Source organism: Diabrotica virgifera, chromosome 9, assembly GCF_917563875.1.
Source record: "Diabrotica virgifera virgifera chromosome 9, PGI_DIABVI_V3a".
In the NCBI taxonomy this organism is placed as follows: domain Eukaryota; kingdom Metazoa; phylum Arthropoda; class Insecta; order Coleoptera; family Chrysomelidae; genus Diabrotica; species Diabrotica virgifera.
The window spans coordinates 150,749,473-150,776,488 of NC_065451.1; the positions used below are offsets into that span (position 1 = coordinate 150,749,473).

At 30.2% G+C, this 27,016-nt stretch overlaps 1 protein-coding gene across 5 annotated transcripts in view; it reads right to left on the bottom strand.

The window, feature by feature from the left end:
* Positions 1 to 24,559: 24,559 nt before the first annotated feature.
* Positions 24,560 to 27,016, bottom strand: part of LOC126892329 (uncharacterized) — an 86,568-nt gene continuing 84,111 nt past the window's right edge. For all 5 annotated transcript variants that reach the window (XM_050661836.1, XM_050661835.1, XM_050661834.1 and 2 more), the window contains one exon: positions 24,560 to 25,006. In XM_050661836.1, the coding sequence (XP_050517793.1) occupies positions 24,666 to 25,006 (341 nt within the window). In that variant the 3' untranslated portion in view covers positions 24,560 to 24,665. The remainder of the gene's footprint in view (positions 25,007 to 27,016) is intronic.

Genomic DNA, 27,016 nt, shown 5'->3' on the forward strand with positions numbered 1-27,016 from the left:
TGGGTGACTTTTTGTGTTTTCTGCGTTATTACTTTAATTTTTAGATTATTAGTCTGTATTTATATAAAAAATAGTTGTGTTTAGAACTAATTTAGCGACCTATTAGTATTATTAAGCTAATGACACTGACTACTGGATTACCGTCGGGGTCGCACACGTTTTCTCAACTGCCATCAATACGACTAACTTCATGCGTAACTTCGATACGAGAATTATAAAAAAAAATATGCATTGAAATCCAGGGCCCTGATTCTAAATCAAATTTCGACCAAAAACAAGTCGCTTTCAATATGGCGACTGTCGAAATTATTTGACACGGAGATGAATCATGGTACAATAAAATGAAACTTTATTGTACCATGGAGATGAATGAATGGCCAAAAGCGAGGTTAGGTTTAGTTTAGATGTGTTTTGTTTATTTCTTGCAAGGAAAACTAAATCAAAAGGTATTATAATATAGCTGGGTTTAATTGAAATTTGCTTGTTTTGAGGAATTAGATAGAATAGTAAATTAGAAATATAATAATTGAGAATGTCCACAACATGAATCATCAACTCAATGAAAGATGTGAGGTAATAATCTGGGAAAATTAGTAAAAAACAAGGAAAATTAATTACCAGCTATTTTATTGCTGGACATGCTGAAATCAAATCTTAAGATTTCCTATATTAGTAATATAGCTGTGCAAAGTCCACAGAAAGTGTGCTATTTTGTTTATAAACAAATTAGCACTCCGAAATCTTTTTTTTTATTATTGCTCTATAACTCCGAAAATTTTAACTTTAAACCAAAACACTCACATAAAAATTGACAGTAATTTAATTCTGCACATTGATAATTTATTCCAATTTCCTTCGACGGAAATTTTCTTCGGAAAATTCGGGTTTTCCAAACAAAATCTTTAATTTTCAACTAAAATTTGAGGGAAGTAATTATTTATCAATAATTAAATAATTTGGTGACAGTGACATAAATCTTTTTTGTTATGAGTGTCTTGAAGATATGAAAATTTGTATGTACAAAGAGGACCGGAATTAAAAGGTATCTAATGGTTCAAAGATTAAAATCCTGTTGTTTATAACTCTGTCGCAAATGCCGGTCAAATTTGACCGGTTATACCTGGAATCACTCCTCGCAATTCAATTTGTTTTTCTTCGAAAAGGACACAGAAGCCGTGCTCTTTTCAACAGCGTTAACTTAATTTAATTTAATCTAATATTTTCTGAGGGGTTCTATTTGTTTATAAGCCAAAAAATTGTTTCTTTATAACATTCCTGAGACCGCTCAAATGGTCCAATTTCAATCCTGTAAGGTACGTTGAATAGGTATAGTGCTTTTTTATATGAAAATCATAGTTATTCTGGTGTATCATAATCTTTCTGGTTATGATTTCGACCGAAATTTTTTAATTAACATTTTAATTATTGCTAAACTATTGGTTAGATTGTCGCCGGTCTCCTGATATACAGAGAGGGGCTAAATTATGGAATAAATTCATTTTCTCTAAAATGGACGATTTTAGAGAAAAATCCCGAAACAGGTCGATTTAATTTAATCTAATATTTTCTGAGGGGTTCTATTTGTTTATAAGCCAAAAAATTGTTTCTTTATAACATTCCTGAGACCGCTCAAATGGTCCAATTTCAATCCTGTAAGGTACGTTGAATAGGTATAGTGCTTTTTTATATGAAAATCATAGTTATTCTGGTGTATCATAATCTTTCTGGTTATGATTTCGACCGAAATTTTTTAATTAACATTTTAATTATTGCTAAACTATTGGTTAGATTGTCGCCGGTCTCCTGATATACAGAGAGGGGCTAAATTATGGAATAAATTCATTTTCTCTAAAATGGACGATTTTAGAGAAAAATCCCGAAACAGGTCGATTTTTATTTTTAAATTAAATTTCTTGGCATATATTTCAAACTAGTGACGTCATCCATCCGAGCGTGATGACGTAATTATTTTTTTAAATAGGAATATGGGTTCGTGTTGTAGCTCATTTACAAAGGCGTTCAATGCTCTATTCAGTATTATAAACATTAATATCATTATTTATACAGGGAGGCCAAAAAAAAATTTGAATTAAATTAATTGACGCAAGAAGAAGAATGCATGTAATTTATTTAACTCAAAATACATTCTATTGCTGTCAGAAAATAGAAAAAAATGTTTATTTTGCAAATAAACATTGCTTTTAGCTTAAATTAAAAGTTCAAACTGCCAATAGGTAGGAGGGAGGCTGTTTGTGATTTAATTTAAGCGAAAAGAAATGTTTATTTGTGAAATAAACCTTTTTTTCTATTTTCTGACAGCAGTACAATGTATTTTGAGTTAAATAAATTACATACATTCTTCTTGTTGCGCCAATTAATTTAATTCAAAATTTTTTTTGGCAACCCTGTATAAATACCTAATGATATTAATGTTTATATTACTGAATAGAGAATTAAACGCCCTTTCAAATGACCTACCACACGACCCCTATTCCCATTAACAAAATTATCGATTACGTCATCACGCTCAGATGGATGACGTCACTAGTATGAAATATATGCCAAAAAATTGTAATTTAAAAATAAAAATCGACCTCTTTCGGGATTTTGCTCCAAAATCGTCCGTTTTAAAGAAATGAATTTATTCCATAATTTAGCCCCTCTGTATAATCTACTATAATAAATCTTTCATGTCTTCAATTATTTAATTATTGATAAATAATTAGGTACTTCCCTAAAATTTTAATTGAAAATGGCAGATTTTTTGGGAAAACTCGGATTTTCTGAGTAAAATTTTTGTTGAAGGAAATCGGAAAAAAAATAACTTTGTGCAGAACTAAATTACGGTGAATTTTTATTTGAGTGTTTTTGGCTCAAAGGAAAAATTATAGGAGTTACAGACCACTAATTGAAAAAAAAAGAAGATTTAGGAGTGCTAATTTGTTTATAAATAAAATAACACACTTTCTGCGGACTTGTCATACCCCATATTACTAATATATGCAATCTTAAGATTCGATTTTAGCAATAAAATAGCTGGTAAATAATTTTTCCCAAAAATGGTATTTTTTCGATAATTTTCCCAGACTATCAACAAAATCCAAGAAACCGAAGCGCCAACCCAAATTCTGAGCAGTCTCAACATGATAAGGTTAATATCCCCAAGAATCGCTATACTCTCCGGCTGTCATGGCGGTGTCGAAATAAAATTGCGACTGTCGAAATGAATTAGAATCAGGCCCCAGATCCCGTAATTTTTTGAGCGTTAAGTGAGTACAAAGACATACATATTTACATCCGGAAGATGGGACGTGAATTATAAATTGTAAAATTCCCTCATCTTCCTTAGTCTCAGCATCCGTTATGGCTTGCAAATTGTAGAAGCCTCGAAGGTGTAACCAGAGAAGGTTCCCATTGTTTTCAGTCTGGTGGGATGTAGAGTAACATTATGTTGTTTTATATGCCATTAGAGTGAAAACTTAGTCTTTTGCTAGCAGTTGCGGCTAGGGCATCTATGCCATTTCGTTCGTTGCAATCCGTGACTGCACGCCGGGGTTTGCTTTGGTTGGATCAGAGAGAGCAGCATGTGTGTCTCCTGATAAGAGACTAACAAGTTTCGAAACCGGTAGAGGTCCTTGCTGCACTCTCTGATTGGACTAAAATATGATGCGGCTGTATTTTCGTTTTTTAACGAAATTGAAAATTGTTATTTATTTTTGACATACATATTTCTTTTTTTGTAATTACAGCTTCAATGGACCGTGATAGTCGTGACGTCAAAACGTCAAAAAAAGTTTTCCAAACACGTTGTGTCTAGGTACACGCTAAAATGTACGCAAATAAAAAAGTTAACTTCATCAAGCTAGTGACTATTTAGCGTGGGCAGTGACTGTATATTTTGATACACGCTATTTTGATATGTTTAGTGTTTGTTTGATAGAAAAATATTTGTTATGACGTTTAATTCTACCTAACTTTTTTATTTGCGTACACGTTAGCGTATACCTAGACACAACGTGTTTGGAAAAATTTTGACGTTTTGACGTCACACTATCACGGTCCACGGTTCTTAGACATTACTACGGTTGCCTAAATCGACTAACCAATGAACATTAAGGGTGAGATTACGTCACGAGAGTTTACTGTCATTTGAATCGTAATATGATTTTTTTCGAATCCTGAGAAAACCAAGTATTTTAGAAAAATTTAAACGCAGGATGCAAGATTACATTATTACCGAGGGCGGAAAGCCCCTTAGAATAAACAAGCAGATTCTATTGAATGAAATATTTGAAATTAAATATCAAGACCGCGTCCCACCATCAAATAATTTGATCAAACTGGTTTGAGCAAACTGAAAGTGACAGTTAGTGACGTCACATCCTGAGTGTTCATTGTGGATAATAATGAAAAATTTTAATTTTAAATAAAGTACAAACAAGTTAGACAACTCAATATAAAAACTTTGATCAAACTAGACTGATAGTGAGAGCACAGATTTTTAGAATTTCAAAAAAACTGCAATTGTGACGTCACTTTGACGTACTTCCTCAAGTACGTCAAGTTTGCTCAAACTGTTTGATCAAATTATTTGATGGTGAGACGCGGCCTTCACACTTCTCTTTTATTTTCAGCCCTGTAACTTATTAAAATAAACATTATAGAAGTTTTCAGGGACTTGCCCTCGGTAATAATGTAGTCTTTCATTCTGAGTTTAAATTTTTCAAAAATATTTATTAGTTTTCTCAGGATTCGAAAAAAAAGAATACAATTAAAACACATTGAGAATTTCGACATGCGTCAAAATTTTGCATTAACTTAATGTAAAATTCTGAACTGTTGAATTCCAGCTTCCCTAATAATTATTGTACATCAAAAGACATTAGAAACTATTTGTAGAGGATTGAAATCTGTATTGGAAATAACTGTTAAAATTGGTCTAAGTAATTAAACATATTACAAAATTTTGTAAAAATGTAATACATTTTAGTTTTCAGCCCAAACTTAGGCCACACACAAGCAATAATATTCACATTTTTTAACTGTCAATATTTTTATTTTATCATTTATTGTTTAAAAACAATACAGTTGATAAGATACCCTCAGTTGCGGAGAAAGGATTAATAATAAAGATTTTTTTATTCAGTCAATGGTGTGAGCACTGTCAGTTAAATCGTAACGTGTGGCCTTACTTTTACACGCATACCAATTGTGGCAAATGTATCATATTTTTCAAAATTTTGGAATGCATTTAAATCGTAGAACAATTTTAACTTTTGATTTTAATACAGATCTTAATTCTCTACAAGTGTTATCTCATGACTTTTGATGTAAAATAATTAGGGAAGCAGGAATTCAACAATTTAGAATTTTACATCGAGTTTCCTATGGCCCTTTTTACGATTCACCACCCGGTATAAGATAAAATGTGTACTATTTGTCTAATTATTTCATAATAACACAAATAATACACATATATACACAATAACACACATTCAATGATCGAAAATCATTTAAAAATATGGGAATGTAAACTCTTGTGACGTAAAGTCAAAAATATAAGTCTCCCACCACCGTCGGACAAGACAACCGTAATAAAGTCTAATAACCGTGTTCACCACCCGGTATACGCTCTGAGCTTCGCTGGTGTCGCTCCTAGCGGGTACTAATTCAACTTTCACCGGTAATTTTTAAATTTATTATTTAATTGTTATCGCTTAATATTTACAACGCAAAAAAATAATTAAATTGTAATCGATTTTTTTAAGATTTTGCTAATCATTTTGACGTTCTATTGATAAAATATAGATTTCTTACTTTGGATACTTTCACAATTATCGTGTAGATGGCGCTAAGATTAATTTATAATTACATATTAGGGAACATTAAAAAAACTTGAATTCAGTATTTAAAACGTAAGTATATTTAAGGTAAATATATATACCACAGCTTTGACCAACTAATATTTTTTATAATTAATGTTTTTAATTTTAATTTAAAATTAATCACTTTGACATTTATGTCAAATTTCCGGTAAACGTTTACAGACTTGTCACTACTGGCGCTGGTGAATTTGTAAATATCCCCTCTATGTACGAGCTCACAGCGTATAAGATAAAATGTGTACTATTTGTCTAATTATTTCATAATAACACGAATAATACACATATATACACAATAACACACATTCAATGATCGAAAATCATTTAAAAATATGGGAATGTAAACTCTTGTGACGTAAAGTAAAAAATATAAGTCTCCCCACCACCGTCGGACAAGACAACCGTAATAAAGTCTAATAACCGTGATCACGGTCCATTTACCACACTTCTCGTAGACTCTGCCGATAAGGTAGAGTCGTGTTGAGAAAAGCTGGCGTGCCCGAAAGCTGACATGCTCAATCAAAAAAGATGAAACTGGTGATTTTTCTAGTGACAATATTGGATCTAAATAATACGTCTGTTTAGTTTACTCCTCCTACTTCTAGTTTAAAAACAGGGTATACCTAGTATTGTTTGTTTTTTCCTTGTTCGATAAGAAAAAGAATATATGTTACAAGGTGAAAAACATTATCTGTGTTGATCGTGGAAATACAAATTGGTATTACCCAAATTTGTTATTAACAAATACCTAACATGATAAGTGTTTAAAAAACATTTTTTCCAAGTCTTAATCTCTTTTTGTCATTTATTTATATACAAGAACGAATTTAATGTTTGTTGTCCCCTTGCCTGATAAGAAAAATATATTGTACAACAAGATGAAACGATATTATCTATATTTACAGTGGAATTACAAAATGGCATTACCCAAATTTGCTATTAACAAAATACCTCATGATAACTATTTAAAAATAATAGTTTTACCAACTTTTAATTTCTTAAAATGTCCATTTATTTATTATCTATACAGGGTGGGCCAAAGAAAACAGAAAACAGAAATGAAGAAACATGTTGATTTTTGATCTGAGGGGGAAACATTTTTACGGTACATACATCTGTCATTTGTCAACCCTCTCCTTTCCCCCACTTCTTATTTTTATATAGGGAATAGAGGTCGTGTGCTAGCTCATTTGAAAGGTTATTCAATTCCCTATTCAGTAATATTAACATTGACATAATTATTTATACAGGGCGTCCAAGAAAAAGTATTTTGAATTAAATTAATTGACACAAAAATAAGAATGTAAGTACTTTATTTAACTCAAAATACATTCTACTTCTAACAGAAAACAGAAAAAATGTTTATTTGATAAATAAACATTGTTTGTTGCTTAAATTCAATATTCAACCTACCAAGAGACAGATGGGTGACAGCTTGAACATTGAAATTAAGCGAAAAGCAATGTTTATTTATCAAAAAACATTTTTTTCTGTTTTGTGACAGCAGTAGAATGTATTTTGAATTAAATAAATTACATAAATTCTTCTTTTTGTGTCAATTAATTTAATTAAAATATTTTTTCTTGGGCACACTGTATAAATAATTATGTTAATGTCTATATTATTGAATAGCCTTTCAAAAGACCTAGCACACGACCCCTATTCCCTATATAAAAATAAGGGGTGGGGAAGGGAGGGGTTGACAAATGACAGATGTATGTACCGTAAAACTGTGTCCCCCTTAGATAAAAAATCGATCTGTTTCGTCATTTCCTTAAAATCTAATAAATATTGCCAAATATCGAGGCGGACTGTTTTCTTTGGTCCACTCTGTATATACAAAAATAATATACATACAGGGTGGTCGGACGCAAACTAAACAAAGGTATTCTTATCAGGAACTACGACTACATTTTTGAAAAACTCGAAATGTCCATTTTTGATTAAAGAGGAATATATTTTCCGGCATTTTCGATTATTTTACTTTCACATCTCAAAAGTTTTTGAAAAACTCCAACGACAGGCAGTGGCGGATCTAAGGTGGAGGGGGAAATGGGGGAAATTCCTACCCCATACAATGTACAAAATTAAAAAGAATTTAAAGCATAAAAAATATATTAGCTGACATGAAACTTAAAAACAATTGGCTGTGAGTTTCGACGGTAGCGCTCTCTCGCGGTTTGAAACACGCTCTCTCTCTCGGCCTAAATATTCCATATTTAGGTCATACGTTAAATGTTTCTTTAGCTTTCTTGTTTTGATGTTCTTTATGACCTTGCAATCCTTTTGTAGTCTTCTAACACTTCTACATTTGTAACTCGTTGGATACATGGTATTTTCAAAATTCTTCTATAGCAATACATCTTAAATGTTTTTAACTTCTGTATACTATCCACTTTTAGTACCAGCTTTTCATTTCATACAACAAAGTCAAGAACACGTAGCATAAGTCTCTTATCCTCAGCTCCAGAGAAAGGTCTCGATTAACAAACATTTTTTTCATTTTTATAAATGCTTGTCTTGCAATTTAAATGCGTATCCTGATTTCTCTACCTTGGTCATTGTTTTTATTTAACCAGGTTACCAGATTTACTTTCTTTTTCTTTCGTTGGTTACCCTTTACGGTAACCCCCTTCCTTTATATTCCCAAGTTCTTCCGCTTGGGAACTAGGTCTACTTCCTTACACGCTCACAATATTTAATAAGTACCTACTGTAGATAAAGTAAATAGCTTTAAGGGCACCTTTAATCCGATCTGTATCTCGCGGGGTATCCCATGTTTCGTTCGCTAATGAACTCGTCCAGGGATATCTCGGGTCGAAGAGGGGGTGGTTTTAATTGGTAGGCGAGCTGACAGGGATGTCCGAAGGGGCCTTCTGTCACTTAGTTTGACACCGTGTCGCCGGCGTATGTCTCTGGTTTGGTTGTATCCAACAGTACTAGGAACACCTTCCCTAGTCGATTTATGAATCTTTTCACCTCATTCCAAAAAAAGGTTACCAGATATTTGTAGTTATTTACTCTTTCTACTTGTTTACCCTCGATATCTAGCCTTCCTACGGTATGTTGCTTAGAAATAAGCATGATTTTGGTTTTCCTAACGTTCATTTGTAGTCCATATTTTATATTGACTTGATGGAATCCATTTACCAATCGTTTCAGTGCTTCTAGACTCTAGACTGTCTGCAAAAATAGCGGTGTCGTTTGCGTCTTATGTTGTTTAAAATTTTTTCGTTTATTGATATACCCTGTTCTTCCTCTGATATCGCTTCCTTAAAAATAGTTTAGCTGTACACCTGTCTAACACCTCTTTTGATTTCTATAGTTTCTGTTTCGACATTTTCGATTCTAACCTTTGCTTTTTCATTCCAGTACAGATGACAATAGATTGTCCACATTCTTTTCTTTTACCAGTTCTACGAGTTTCTGATGTACTCTATCAAAAGCCTTTTGATAATCTGATGACAAAATAGTCCAGGGCGCATCTGTTTTGAGATGGACGTTGAGAGTTGACGCATATTTTTTGCAGAAATTTCTTGGAATTATCTCCTATAACAATAATTGGGTTATCATCCCACTCAAAAATGTCTGGAACATTGTTTAAATAATCAAAATGTCAAAAAATGAAGGAAAATTTCGATTATTTTCTTCGTTTTTTTATTATAACTTTCAAAGTATTCACTTTCGAGAAAAGTTGTACTGATATAAAAGTTGCGTAATTACATTTCCTACATTATAGGATTGGTTACAAATTTTAAAAAATGTCACCCTTGTTGCAAAATAGCAATAATTGCGAAAAAAACATAAAAAACAAGTATTCGCATTTTACGTTTTTCAACCATTTATGCTACACTTAGGACCTTCATATTTTACCCAGAAAAACTATATAATATAGTAAAATAATACTGTAAATTTCATTAATATCTGTGCAATAGATTGTGTAAAATAAATTTTGCAATCCAGCAAAAAAAATTCATTTTTTCAAAATGTTGCAGGACTGAAAATAAAGCAGATAGCAAATTTTTTTACGTATAGAAGAATACCGTACCTTTTATTTGAAATTTTTAAAATTAAAATCCATTAACTACAACTAGTGGAGTCACAGAAGGTTTTAACCTCCGATTTCGTTGAACCTTCATCGATTTTCATGGAAATTGGTGAGTAGTTAGAAGATACTTCAAGGAACAAAGGTGACATGATGCCAACTTGCGCTTTTACCCTGGGGGTGGATGCCACCCCTTCTCGGGGTGAAATTTTTTTTATTAAAAAATACCAGAAATCGATATAGGGAGCGTTCAAGTATTACGTAACGCAATTTTTGAAGATTTTTGACCCCCCTCCCCCCCAGTAACGCACCGTAACGTTTTTATGTACCCCCCTCCCCCTACTTAAACGTTACGTAACACCCAAGTCACCATTTAAACCTAAATGGAAAAGTAGGTTGCGAAAAGTACCGGAATTATTCCGGTAAACTTACAATCATCATCCAGCCTCAAAAGTCCACTGCTGAACATAGGCCTCCTCCCCTCATTTCCAACCACATCTATCCTGCGCCGCTCTCATCCAGTTTTTATTTAGCTTTCTTACGTCGTCTCAGTCGTCTGTCCATCTTGTAGGCGGTCAACCGGCGCTTCTCTTGTCTTCTCTTGGCCTCCATTCCAATAACCTTTTTGTCCATCGCCCATGTGTCATTCTCGCTATGTGTCCTGCCCATCTCCACTTCAAGTTAGCTATCCTTTTGATGACGTCAGTCACCTTTGTTCTTCTCCTGATTTCTTCGTTTCTGATTTTGTCTCGCAGAGTTATTCCTAACATTGACCGCTCCATTCTTCTCTGCGTTACTCTTAGTTTGGTAGCCGAGGCTTTAGGTAAGGTAAGTGTTTCTGATCCGTACGTCAAGACTGGGAGGACGCACTGATCAAATACCTTTCTCTTTAGGCATATGAGCAACTCACTCTTAAAAGTTTCTCTCAGTTTTCCAAATGCTGCCCACCCAAGAACGATTCTTCCTTTTAGTTCATGTGTCTGGTTATCCCTGCCAATCGTAATTTCATGTCCCATGACATGAAATATGTCCAAAACTTAGAATAATAATCTTTTATTACTAATTTTACATTTACATTTTCCCTGCTTGGCCCCATCCTTACATACATTTTTGGCTTCATCCTTTATTGTTCTTCTCATGCGTTCTTCTATTTGATCTTCTTTAATAAAAACTTAAAATAAAATAACATATTTATTATTTCAATATTTTATTTTGCTTAGTAAAAATTTTTGTATAACAAATAATATACGATGTTGCCAGTAGTTTCAGAAAAATAGTGAAAAAAATGTGTAAAACTTTTTGTTCTTCAACGCCCTATATCGTGAAAACGCATGCCGTTACAAAAATTTTATACTAAGCAAACCCCAATTATTTTTCAGTTTTTCGCCTTTCTTAGAGATCGTGTTACCTTTTTCTGAAACACTCTGTATATGTAAGAAGGCACTTATGGAATAAAATTATTTCTGTCCATGTTTTAATCAATTTTAAAAAACGCTGAGACCCGTAGATTTTAATATATAAAAATGTGTGCTTTTTAAACATAAATTTAAATGTACAGGGTGATTTATGCAAGACTACCGTAGTCCATAAGCTTTATTTTTTAACACCCTGTATATTTTTATATGTTTAAAAGCTGCTTAACAATCTGAATTTATGGTCTTTATGAATAATACAGGGTGATCATTTAAAATTATAATGTATGGAAACCACTTATGGAATAAAATTGTTTTTGTCATGTGTCATTATTTTAGAAAATTATAAAAACGCTAGGATACGTCAACTTTTAAATTCAACTATGGACTATTTAAACATAAATTTGAATATACAGGTTGATTCACTCAAGTCTAGCATAGTCCATTATCTTTATTTTAATTAAACACCCTGTATATTTTTGTTTTTAGAAGCTGCTTAACAACCTCATCTCAAAAATGTGTATTATGTAGGGTCTATTATGAATAATGCAAGGTGAAATTTTGAAATTCACTTGAAATTTTTGAAATTTTGAAATCACATTTTAAATAAGGGTACTATTTTTTAAATATCTATCAATTTTCTAAACTAAGCATCAATATAGTGGGTTTTGTATTTAATGCTTTTTATTTAAAGACATTTTTAAATAATTTGAAAATTTGCGTATTTAAAACATTAATGAATACCTACTGCAGAAAACGATTTCAGAAAACATACAAGATTTATGAACATGTAGTTCCCTTCTGCAACCTCTTAAATAACATCTGTATATTTTAATCTTTTGTTGTGGAGACAGGTCCATCCAATTATTGGAAACAAATGTTACTGTGCTTCATCTGTGTTACAAATTTTAAGATTTTTTCACTTGAAAACGTACTATTATGTATTGTCCTCTTGTCGGAACATGAACGGAGCGTGAGAGTGCAACATAAAACAATTCAGGGGTCTATGTAAAACATAAATAAAATTCCGTAGTTTTTTTTCATTTAAGTTAAAAAAGAATCCACAAGGAAAAAGTTTTCCTGTAGTTGGCTGTATACCATGTAATACAAAAAATAGTAAATCCTTTATAAAAGGTATATATTTACCTTAAAATATATACCTTTTATAAAGGATTTACTAATTTTTTAAAAAAGAATGTTACGTAACGCGCTGTTCGAACCCCCCTCCCCCCATGTAACGCGCCGTAACGTTTTACAAGACCCCCCTCCCCCCCAAACTGCGTTACGTAATACTTGAACGCTCCTATAGGGGCAACTTCTAAGCAAAATTTGTTATATAAAATTATTAACATAAATCAATACTTTTTGAGTTACTAAATATTAAAAATTTTATTTTTTCTTAAAAAAATGCATGTTTTAAAGCTGTTTTTCACGTATTACTCAAAAACTATGAGCTTTTGTAAAAAAACTATTATAACTAAAATTAAAGGTAATAAAAAATTTAATACACTCCCCACTTAAAGAACTAACATGTTATTTCAAAGTGAGTTATGGGTAATTGAATGTATATTTTCTTCGACGAGTACTCAAATCTAAGTATTCAAGCTTACAGAACGGGAAAACTATACATTTTATAGAATATATTTGTAAAACATTTGTCAAAGTACTTCGGAGTACCTATCAAATGATCTCCAGTAGAAGTTCATAGCATCAAAATTAAGCAAGTTATGATGAAAATAAGAGAACCCTTTCGATTTTTTTAGGAAAAAGTGAAAAATAAAACATACGCCATTTCCACAAAAATTAAAATTTGTAGTAATCCTCACAAGAATTTCTTAAGGTTAACATAGTTAATGATTTCAACAATTTTCACCGGTTTAGAATGCATATTTTTGAAAAAAAGGTACTATTTAAAAAAAATCAGAATTTTTAAAATTATCGTACTTTTCATATTCTTTTCATATTAACTCCAAAAATACTTAATATACGTAAAAAATGATATTTAACTATATTTTAGTTTTTTCTGTTACAAATACTTTACCCATTTTACTATTTCCGTAGAGTAAAAAATAACCGAGATAGAAACGTTTAAATCTTCAATTTTGCTGCGAGAACCATGTAACCGGGGCCATTTAACATTTTATTGTTAAAAAGGTGAGAGGTTTAAAAGACTATTTTCGACATTTTTTAATAGCTCTTTTTTTTATTGGCTTTAGGATTAGACCATGCGGCCAGAAACAAAGTAAATAGTACATACACTGAAAAAAATATTGTACATAGTACCAATGAACGCCAATCATTGACTTTTTTTACATTGATTCAACGAAAATTTCGTTAATACAATAAACGCGTACGTTAATACAATAAACATACGTTATTGAGTAATGATCATGTTCATTATTACAATGTAATTCTATTCATTAAAAAATAATGAATATAATTTTTAATTCAATGAACTGTTTTATTGAACCAACGGTTTTTTTCGTAATACTAATAAGTTGTTCATTGTAAATATGAAACTTTACGTTAGGATTATATGTTTAAATTAATGAATATAAAATGTTGCACTAATGTACAGTGTTCTTGAAATTAACACCTTGTTTATTGAATTAAGAAACGCACTTTTCGAGATGAGGGCATAGGCGCAAAATGTCGCTCCAATGTGTTTTAAATGCATTCAGTTTTTTTGATCCTGAGAAAACTAATAAGTATTTTTGAAAAATTTAAACGCACAATGAAAGATTGCATTATTACAGAGGGCCGAAAGTCCCTTAAATGATAAAGTACATCATTTTAACAGTGATGTAGTTAGTCCTACAGAGGCCTATCGTGTGCTTCATCATAATCCTGCCCTCTTTTAGATAAATCAATTCCATATTCTGTCAGAGTATTTAAAATAAGAGTTTTAAGTTTTAAGCTCTTGTGCACTGAAATCAGTTACTCATATTAACTAAAAAAAAACTCGCAAATTTTGATTTCTTTCGGTATACACTCATTATTTTCTACTATTGACACATATCGAAAAACTACAGAACATTGGTCAGTTTTGACAAGACTTAAGTTGTATTATACAGAGTGTCCCGAAAAGATTGGTCATAAATTATACCACAGATTCTAGGGTCAAAAATAGGTTGATTGAACCTAACTTACATTAGTAAAAATGTGCATATAAAAAAAGTTACAGCCCTTTGAAGTTATAAAATGAAAATCAATTTTCTTCAATATAATATCTAAAACTATTAGAGAGTTTTTATTGAAAATGGACACGTAGCATTCTTATGGCAGAAGCATCTTAAAAAAATTATAGTGAAATTTGTGCACCCCATAAAAATTTTATGGGGGTTTTGTTCCCCTATATTCCCCCAAACTTTTGTTTACGTTCCAATTAAATTATTATTGTGCTACCTTAGTTAAATACAATGTTTTTAAAACTTTTTTTCTCTTAGTACTTTCTCGAAAAGCCCGTTTTTAACATTAACATTTTTATAACATTTTTGTGGGGCGTACAAATTTCACGGTTGTTTTTTTTAAGATGTTCCTTGTTCCGGCCATAAGAATGCCACATGTCCATTTTCAATAAAAAATCTCAAGAGTTAAGTTCAAGTAAAAAAATCGATTTTCATGTTGTAACTTCAAAGGGCTGTAACTGTTTTTGTATGCACTATTGTATATAGGTAAGTGAAGTTAAATCAACCTATTTTTGACCCCAGAATTTGTAGTATAATCTATGACCAATCTTTTCGGGACACCCTGTATATTTATCGCCATAAATGGAGCTTTTTTAATTTCGGAGAATTGTTTCGCTAACTGCAGTATTCCAAGTTAACTAATAATCTCAAATTGAATTGTGGGGCTTAAATAATTTATCTCACCTATAAAATATAATTTATAGGTAAAGAATAGATTACAAGAAAATGTCCGAAACCAAACAGTAAATCATTTACTGTTTCAAATAATACACATAGTTGAAGCGATTATAAAAATTGCAATTTTGCTTTTTAAAGTGTTATCACACACCACTAACGGCAAATATAATACAACGAAAATCAGCTTGAACAAAGGAAGTCTGTTCTTAATATTTTTAAATGGAATTTTTGTTTGGGCACGCCGGGCACACCAGTGATAAGGCTGATACTGCGATAGACAATAATTAGATCATTGTTAGGGTCATATTTAAGAATAATGAACGGTAACATTGTATTAATGTTTTCGACTTTGTTTAATAAATCTTCACATTATTTTGATGTAAAGCAATCATTGTTTTAACGTAATATACATTACTCAGTGACCCATACATTGTAGGAATGATATTGTACATTAACCTGTACATTTATTAAAATGTTATAAGTGTCTCTATTGGTGAAAAAAAGTCATGTGACAACAGTGAACTATTCCTGTAGACTTTTATCTAACACCGGTGTTTCGCATTAGTAATTTGGCTGTTTACTTGTTTCGATGTCTGTGCCAACAGTAACAGAGAAGAAAAGTTTTGTGATTTGGTTGAGTGTTCTAAGGTATGTACGTTTACTTATATTTTTAACTACTTGTAAATTAGTTTGTTGTTTATGTTTTTTTAGACTCCAATTTTCCCATTTTACCATTAATTTTCCTATTCGTTTATCTATTCATTCTATAATCGCGAAATAAGTTGAGGATTACTTATTTAGTTTTATACTTATATCAAAGTAACGATCTGTTTCATTTGTCGTCATCATTTTACCCATCTAACATTACTGATTAAACATTTTAAACGTAAACATGATTTAAGGACAAATTCTGTTGACATATGTTGTGAATCTGAGTGTAATCAAGCTTTCTGTTATAGTTAATAGTTAATTCTGTAGCAAAATTTGTTCTTTCCCTACATAATAAAAATAACTTTTCAAGAAACGATGTTTTTGAAATAATAGATATTACAGAAAAGTTGTTGATTAAGCCGGTCCTAAAATTTTTTAGATGTTTCTCCAAATCATACCTAAAACAAAATATTTCTGTATTCAATGAATTTGACAGTTTATTAGCCGTTTGTGATTTAATATTTAAACCCTTCAGGTTTTAAATAATATTAATCAATACAATAATCGGAGCTTAATAATCTGAAATATTTATCCACCGTTATTTTTCGAAGTGTATTTCCTGAAATACAAATTTTTCGATAGGAATACAGTGAAAATGATTAATTATTACGCCCGGTTTCATAATCAATTTAAAGTGAACATTAACTAAAGTTCACTTTAAAGTTGAGATTTACCCATATGAATTGCATTGATAAAGGTACCAACTTAAAATTTAAAGTCCACGGATTATTAAACCGAGCCTTAGTTTATGCCTACTAAAGTTAAAGTTTCTTGAAATTTACTGAAGAGACAGTACATACAGGGGACAGTAAAAACTTAAAAAAGCAAAACTTTTTTTAGATCTCGAAACAGATGCTAAAACATGTTTAACAGCTATGAAATTTGACAACTTATAACTTCGGAACAATTCGATAACTACTGGAAAGCTTGCACACAATACCGTCTAAATGACATTAAATTGGCTCAAAATTCTACTGAAATCCTTAAAACATGGAATTTTTATTCCCAACCTTCTGGATATCAATTGGTGAGGAATATTTACTTTCCCTTTTAAAAAAATGTATTTATATTTCTACCTTTGCAGATTGATATGGATTTTGGAGTGGCATTCGGAAACAGTAATGGACTTATCGAAGGATGGAAAAAATATTTCGAAAGAATTGTTTCTGAGTGTGAAAGTCATATTAAGGATAAGACAAATAAGGCTTTGCTTGAAAAGATTACCCATGGAGACATTTCAGAAAGTAAGTATTTTCTAATTGAATTATTCATATTTTTTTGTATTGATTAATTTTGTGTTGTCTGTAAATTTTTTGAAATGCTAATTCAACAAATAAAACAAAATTTTCAACGTGTTTTAAATGTATTCATTTTTTTCGAATCCTGAGAAAACTAATAAGTATTTTTGAAAAATTTAAACGCAGAATGAAAGATTACGGTATTACTGAGGGCTGAAAGTCTCTTAGAATAAATCAAAAAAATTTTTTTTTGAATAAAATATTTTCAATTAAAAATCACACTAAATCTCTTTTATTTCACACCAGTAACTTATTAAAATACACATTTTAGAAAATTTCAGGGACTTTTGGCCCTCAGTAATAATGAAATCTTTCATTTTGAGTTTAAATTTTTAAAAAATGTTTATTGGTTTTCTCAGTATTTATAAAAAATGAATACATTTAAAACGCATTGAACATTTTGCGCCGATGCTCTTATGTAGATATTAAGTAGTTATTTGTTTTTTTTATTGAATATTTGTATGTGACTCTGTGTACCTGTTTTTTAATTATATTAAAGTTTATAAAACTTATTTTGAATATTATTTCCATCAGGAGTATTTCCAGCTTCCCCTTGCATGTAGCAGTTACAAAATTTACAGTATGGTGCAAAGGAAAATAATCAATTCGTTATTTCATAAACCAGTGACTTTAATAAAAAAAACCCAAAACAGGTCCATTTTATTTTTAAATTATGATTTTCTGGCATATAAACATATCATCGATGTTTTTTTTAATGAGAATATGTGTCATGTTCTAGTTCATTTGAAAGGTTATTCAATTCTCTATACAATAATATAAACGTTAATAACATTATTTATACAGAGTGTCCAAAAATATTTTATTTAATTAAAATAATTGACACAAAAAGAATAATGTAGGTATATAATTTATTTGATTCAAAATACATTTTACTACCGAAGAAAAAAACATAAAAATTGCTTATTTGACCAATAAACATTGCATTTTGCAAACTGAATGTTCAAGCTGCCACACACCTGCCTCTTGGAGTTTGAACATTTAATTTTAAGTGAGAAGCAATGTTTAAATATCAAATAAACATTTTTTATAAAATGTTTATTACACCATAATAAATAAACAATAATATGTATTTTGAATTACATACAATAGATACATATCTACAATAATCTACATTCTATTTTTTGTGTCAATTACTTTAATTAATTTTTTTTTCAATACCCTGTATAACTAATTATGTTAATGCTTATGCTTATACTACTGAATAGAAAATTTAATAGCCCTTCAGATGAATTAGCGCACGACTCCTAAAATAATCATCGATTACGTCATTACACCCACATGGATGACATCACTAGTATGATATATTATATATAGGCCAAAAAATAATAATTCAAAAATACAAATTGACCTATTTCAGGTTTTTTCTTTAAAGTCGCTGGCTTACGAAATTACGAATTTGTTCCTTTAATTTGCACCATACTGTATATAGGTATTTGAAGCACTCTTTCTCAAGTGTGCCAGGTGAAATCAGTTTTAGAACACCTTGTATAGTAATGGGCTCAAATATTCTAAGAATTATTATTATTGATTCTGTGAATATTTCCATAATACAATAACCACATGTGATCATTTCAATGTCGTAACACATTGAATCAATGTAAACGTCCATTATTTGAATGTAAATATTTTATTATATCCACGTACTCATACGACGAAACAATGTAAAATAGTTTTTAATTCAATAATTACATTCATTAAAATAATATACATTTCATCGTATCAATGTACCGATACATTGATTCTTAAGTAAAAAGTTCATTGAATATACGTACTAATTCATCAATTTAAAAACTAATGTTTATAGAATTAATGAACAAATTCGTTAATCTAACGAACATAATTCTTTGGATTAATGTATCCAATTCGTAATATTAACGAACTTACGAACTACTTACATTGAACCAATGATCGATAAATTGATTCTTAAGTAAAAAGTTCATTGAATAGACGTACGAATTCATAGAAATTAATAATAAAATTCATGTAATTGATGAACAAATTCGTTAATCTAACGAACAATCATTCTTTGTGTTAATGTACCAATTTCGTAATATTAACGAACTTTTTATTGGTTAATGTTTTTGAGCATTAGTTAATGTATCTACTTACATTGAACCAATGATACTGATCTTCGGACGAAAATTAATGCTCCCGTTTTTGAATCAATGTTTTTTTCATTATATATACGTACTTTTTTGGTTCAGTGTACATAAACATAATATATCTTATCTAAACTATCTAATTATTAATCTAATTTAAGGTTATCTAAGTCTGACCGACCTTTTTGTTAAGAATAGATATAATAAATATTTTATTTTCAAAGTGAATTTTTGCTAAATTAATCTTAATAAAAATTTTGGGATAAGGTCACACTTTTCTCATTCAAGGGTTTTTCTTTTTTCTTAATAATTATTGATTACCTATATACCCACCCCACACGGTAAGGCAGGCATGTAGGCAATAAAAAGGAAAGACATTTAAGGTTACAAGCCTAATCTAGTCATTCTATAACTTAATTTTACAGTCATATAGGAAAAACAAAATAAAATCAAAAATACGTTTATCACTCAGTGCCAAAAGATACATAACATTATAGGGACCGTAAACGTTTAAACTTCTTAAATTTTTTGTAAGAATGTCCGACTGATGTGTGTACTTCTTACAATTAAAAAATATATGATCCAAGTCCGTCGTTTCATTGCAAATATCACAAAGATTGTTATCAATTATTTTTATTTTGTATAAATGTGCCGGATAGCAAGCATGTCCAAATTTCATCCGAGCTATGGTTGTTATGGAACTTCTCGGATAATCGTAATTTTTAAACCAGTAATTTTTTCGAATATCGGGTTCTAGTAATGTATATCTTGTGCCTTTTGTCAAAATAAAATAATAGCTCTTGAAATCAACTTTCAACTAGTTTTTAGGTGAATTTGATATCTTAAAAATTAATGGAGTTATTTACAAAAAAAACAATAAGTAACATTTTTTGGAAAATTTTTTAAAAGATATATTTTGAAACATTTTTCGTGCATAAATTTTAATGGTATCAACTTGTTCGAGGGCTTATTTAATAGATATTTCTATGAACTTTGACAAATGTTAATTAAGTTTATGTTATAGAATGCATAATTTTGCCGGTATTTAAGCTTAAATACTAAGATTTGGGTACTCGACGAAAGAAATATACATTCAATTACCTATAACTTACTTTTAGTTAACATAGAAACGTTTTTCTAGTAAGGAGTTTATTTGATTTTCTATTAGCCTCAATTTTGATAATTATAACTTTTTTGTAAAAGCTTATAGTTTTGAGTTATTTATGAAAAATCGGTTAAAAACATGCATTTTTCTCACGAAAAATTAAAATCTTTGATCTTTAATAACTCAAAAAGTTTTGATTTATTTTAATAACTTTATATAACAAATGTTGCTTATAATTTGCCCCTCTACCGAACTGTGGGATTATTTTTAATAAAATAATTTTCACCCCCGAGGAGGGGTGGCATCCACCCCCAGGGTAAAAGCGCAAGTTAGCACCATGTCACCTTTGTTCCTTGAGATATCCTCTAACTACTCACCAATTTTCATGCAAATCGATGGAGGTTCAACGAAATCGGGGGTTATAGCTCATATCCACCTTCAGTGACTGCACTAAACGTCAGGAATTTTTTTAAATAAACATAAATTTTTGGTGCTACTCGCAGGATAGCGGTGTTCGATTCACACAAATTGATTTCCACCAAAATTTCTTCCAATCTTTATCTAATATATTATTTTCTTACACTATATTCTGTTGTGTTTTAATATTTTAATTCCACAAAAATCAAACTAATTTGATTATTGTTTGTGAAATATTGTTTAAACAGTTGCATATGTTTAAAAATAATAAACTTTTATTCTCTAACTTAAAATATATGAACAAAGAAAGTTTTTGCCAAAAAAGTGTTATTTCAAAGGATAGAGCATGTGTTTTTATTTTGCAATAAACAAATTTATTTATTTATATCGAAATGTACTAAAAATTAAAATTTGTCAATCATTATCAAAGGTCATTGGAATGCCCAATCAGAGCAAACTATCCGCTGTCCTGCGCGTAGCACCAAAAAAAAATGTGTATTTAAAAAAATTCTTGACGCCATAGTGGTTAACCGATTTAAATTTTGCAAAATTGCAAATGAAAGGTACGGTATTCTTCTATATGTAAAAAAATTAAATTTGCTGTCTGTTTTTTATTGTCCTTCAAGATTTTAAAAAAATTTATTTTTTTTGCGAAAGCTGGATTGCAAAATTTATTATATAAATCTATTCAACCGATCTCAATGAAATTCACAGTATTGTTTTCTTATATCATAAAGTTTTTCTTGGTAAAATATGAAGGTCCTAAGTGTAGCATAAATGGTTGAAAAACGTAAAATGCGAATACTTGTTTTTTTATGGTTTTTTCGCAATTATTGCCATTTTGCAACAACGGTGACAATTTTTAAAATTTTTAACGAATTCTATATTGTAGGAAATTTAATTGCGCAACTTTTATATCAGTACAACTTTTCTCAGAAACACTTTCAAAGTTATAATCAAAAAACGAAGAAAAAAAATCGAATTTTTCCTTCATTTTTTGACATTTTGATTATTTAAACAATGTTCCGGACCTTTTTGAGTGGGAGGATAACTCAAATATTAAGAGGATGGGTACGTATTTTAGGTTTCAATGCTATTCAAATGGGGATTCATTTTTTTCGAATCCTGAGAAAACTAATAAGTATTTTTGAAAAATTTAAACGCAGATTGAAAGATTACGTTATTAGCGAGGGCCGAAAGTCCCTGAGAACTTCTATAATGTTTATTTTAATAAGTTACAGGGGTGAAAAACTAAGAAAAAATTTAGTGTTATTTTTAACTTCAAATATCTCATTCAAAATAAACTTTTTATATATTCTAAGGGACTTTCGGCCCTCGGTAATAATTTAGTCTTTCATTCTGCGTTTAGATTTTTCAAAAATATTTATTGGTTTTTTCAGGATTCGAAAAAAAATGAACACAATGTCTGTGGTAATAGTTTCCAAATCTATCTTTGTCATACAACGCACCCAGTCGAATAGAATATTGTCAGCATAATATTGTCAGTCAGACACTAACAATCAGTGACAATTTTAAATATTTGACATGAATCGGGAATATTTTGAGTTGTTGATTAAATAATATTGATATATAGTGTATTTGATAAATAATTGATTTAAGACGTGAACTTTATAAAAAGTTATTTATTGTGTATTATTTATGGAAGATAGAAGCAGAGAATACATCAAGATATATTCTGTGATCCAAGTATTTTGTTGTTAAAGATGTTCAAAACTGTAAGCTTTCTATATTAACAATATATTATTAAAACATCACTTTAACACTTTTCCTCTTTTCTCGATTGAGTATTAGTTTTTGTTGTAGGTACATATAAATTATTACAATCACTGAATACATAGTGAAAAAATTATCACATTTATTAACTGAATTAATAATTTGCAATTATACAAAAAATAACAGTTATCCAAGAACATTCAAAAGCCATCTCTTTAAGTAAGTTATGACATTGTCAAGTAGAATGACATTCTAGTAATATTTACATATCCATACCAGTGTGAATTTTACTATACGTAATTTGCCATGTAAAGACAGAAAAAGTAGGGATAGCCGTAAAATATTTGCGAATTATGTACCCATAGCCTTAATATATGAGTTATTTTCAAACAATTTCTGCAAAAAATATGAGTCACCTCTTAACGTTCAAATGTACTAATATTTTTACAGATGCGCCCTGGTCTAAAAATGGTAGGAACTGAAATTGTTCCAAATAAATCGTGTTTACAATTATTACAATTTCTTTTTAACAATTTTTGTCGTGAGGTCGATATTTTCCGAGTTAATTGTACTTGCAGTAGACACCTATATTTTTGACTATGATATTGCATGTAACTTTTTTAGTATTGTAATATAATTCAAAGCCTTCTAACCACTTAAAGTCCTCTGTTTTGGCTATCTGTGGGCAAATTTTTAGCCAAATCGATTATGATGTATTTTGGGAATGGAAGAAAATGTAAAAAATGGTATTTTAACGTTTTCTACACTATAAAATTTGATCAAAAACTTGTTTTGAATCAAAATAACTTGTTATAATGCCATATAATGACATTTTTGAGTCCCTTCTATTAAAATATTATTTATTCTATTGATACTTTACGATAGAAAATGCAAATTTGTTTAAATAATTACCAAATCACTGTAAAGTCGCTTAAAATAACATTTTGAAAAAAAAGACGAAGAAGACAATTCGACCTTAAATGTTTTATTTCTACATCCCGCAGATGCTATATACATACCAATTTTCAGACAAATAGGAGATCCAATAGTTTTTTTGATCCAAAATTGAGTGATTTGAAATGGAATCACCCTTATTATATTCCTGCCAACATCTTAGTTTATTTTTGATGTCTGTAATGAGTTTATCATTATCATCTTTGAGTATCCCATAGTGTGCTCACTTTTTGGTACTTGTTAGTTCTTGTGTTTTTATTCATATTAAAGCTGTCGTATTTTCTGCCATACTCTTCGATTTCTATGCATTGATCTGTCAACCACTTTTCATTGGCATTTTTTATCTATAATTTAATTCTACTTTAGAGTTCTTGGTGTATTTTGGTTCATTTCTCACTTTGGTTTTTCTCCTCTCTTCCATTAATGCTAGAATTTCCGAAGTCATCCACTTCCCACTTCTGTCTTTATTTGTCTTTTCACACTTTATTTCTTCTCCACTTTTTATTGACATCTTGTGATGTTAAAATTTCTTTTCTTACTTCTGTTAGATTTGAGTTGACTTGTTGGATATCTTTTTGATGTTCTTTCGCTTAATTTTGTATAATCACATGTTGGTTTATTTTTACGTCTTACAATCTTTTTGAATTGCACGTGTATTACTGCTATCACAGGGGTCACTCTTTTTTACTTATTCTTAATAACAACATATCTTTATAACTGTCGGAAAATTCTGCACACTTGACTCCATTGTTGAATTAAGTATTGTTAAGAATGAATCATCCCACGCTCTAAGAAAATTTGCAGACACGTTCCTAAACTTTTCTTCTTCTGTAATTAACAGAATTTGTGTATTTATTGATAATTAATGTTGAATTATAAGCCTGCCAATAAAAAAATCACTCGAAAAAATTTAAAAAATTTCTAGGTTTCTAACGTTTTATGAGTAATATTCTCAAACAGACATATTTAAAAATTGAAAAATAGAGTTCTCAGCCATTAGCTAGAGCTATGAATGTTTTAACGAGAGTAACATTTTTTATTTTATACAGGACATTACAATATGTTCAAATAATTTTTAACTTAAAAACTTGTTTTTAAGTTAAGTAAAAACTTGTAAAACCCTATTTTTTCTTCTTTCCTTTGCCTCCTTTACCCTTTCCTTTACCCTTTCCTTTTCCCTTTCCTTTCTTGCCTTTCTTGGACTCAGATCCAGCATCCTTAGGATCGTATTGCGTTTCAGTTGTAATCTTCTGCGGAATAGGTTTCAGTTCCGGACCTTTAGGTGTACACAATTCAAGTTCAAGGTTCTGTTTCTTGTCCACACCTTCACTCTTTTTACCTATTCTCAATACAAACAGCTCTTTATTGGGGTCTGAAAACTCTGCGCACTTGGCTCCGTTGGGCGCCGTACTGACTGGTGGATTGACGACTACGTTATTGCCTCCTGGTTGACCTTGTTGACCTGGGTAAAAAGATGATTAGTTATGTATTATAATTATTTGTGCGATATAACGCAAAAGAGAAAACAACAGATGCATAAAATGTCTAAGCAGAACACCGGGTGTTAAAATAATTATCAAAACTAAAGACACCAATAATAAGGAAGAGAGGTAGAAATACAAAATAATAAAGATAGTCAAAGACTTTCAGAAAACCTTGAATAGCTTGCAAAGCTAGCCTAATGAATCAACAACGAAAAACGTCAAAAGAAAAATAAAAAATGTGGGATCAAAGGTACTACCAAATGAGATTCAAAATGCAAAGAGCTTTAAAAGGGCTAACAAATAATAAAGCTCCAGGACACGACTCTCCATAAAATCAAAATCCTTAAAGACTAGAAAAAGAATATTGTAATACTCTTACACAAAAAAGGTGACAAATGCGACTTGCAGAATTATAGATCTATATCGTTGCTCAGTCAAGTAAACAAGTCTTTATGAGAATTATTAATAGTCGGGTGACTTTTAATTAGGATTTTAATTAGGACTATTAATAGTCCTCGGAGAGGATCGGTACGTATTTTTTGCTGCAATGCTATTCAAATGGGGATTCATTTTTTTCGAATCCTGAGAAAACTAATAAATATTTTTGAAAAATTTAAACGCAGAATGAAAGATTACGTTATTAGCGAGGGCCGAAAGTCCCTGAGAACTTCTATAATGTTTATTTTAATAAGTTACAGGGGTGAAAAACTAAGAGAACATTTAGTGTGATTTTTAATTTCAAATATCTCATTCAAAATAAACTTTTTATTAATTCTAAGGGACTTTCGGCCCTCGGTAATAATTTAGTATTTCATTCTGCGTTTAAATTTTTCAAAAATATTTATTGGTTTTTTCAGGATTCGAAAAAAATGAACACAATGCCGTGGTAATATTTTCCAAATCTGTCTTTGTCTTACAACGCACTCAGCCGAATATAATATTGTCAGCATATATTGTCAGTCAGACACTGACAATCAGTGACAATTTTAAATATTTGACATTGCATCGGGAATATTTTGAGAAATTGATTAAATATTATTGATATATAGTGTATTTGATAAATAATTGATTTAAGACGTGAGCTTAATAAAAAGTTATTTATTGTGTATTATTGGTGGAAGATCCAAGCAGAGAATACATCGGATATATTATGTGGTTCAAGTATTTTGTTGTTAGAGATGTTCAAAATTATAACAATATATTATTAAAAAATCACTTTAACACTTTTCCTCCTTTCTCGATTGATTATTAGTTTTTGTTGTACAAATAAATTATTACAATCACTGAAAACATAGTTAGTGAAAAAATTATCACATTTATTAACTGAGTTAATAATTTGCAATTATAAAAATAACAGTTATCCAAGAACATTCAAAAGCCATCTCTTTAAATTAATTATGACATTTTCAAGTAGAATGATATTCTAGTAATGTTTACATATCCATACCAGTGTGAATTTTACTACACGTAATTTGCCGTGTAAAGACAGAAAAAGTAAGGATACCTACACGTAAAATATTTGCGAATTATGTACCCATAGTCTTAAATGGACAATTACCAAACGGTTGAAAAGGCCCCTGTCGCCAGGGGGGTACAACGGCCTCCTTAATTCAGATGGGCTTACCCAAGTTTTTTTTATGTATTTTGATTCGTAGAACACGAATTTTTTGTGTAACAGTTGATCCGGACGTCGATAAGATTTTTATAAACAAAGAACTTGAGGAATTACATAACAGCGATATTTCGCAAAACAAAACATTTTTTTGTATTATTTGGGTAATTCTAAGCAAAAAATATTTTTACAAGTTTTTTCGTCGGATGCATAGTTTTCGAGATAAACGCGGTTGAACTTTCAAAAAATCGAAAAATTGCAATTTTTGAACCAGAATAACTTTTGATTAAAAAATAAACTAGCAATTCTGCTTACTGCATTTGAAAGTACAAGTCAAATTCTATCGGTTTTCATTATTTGCATTGCTAAAAATTAA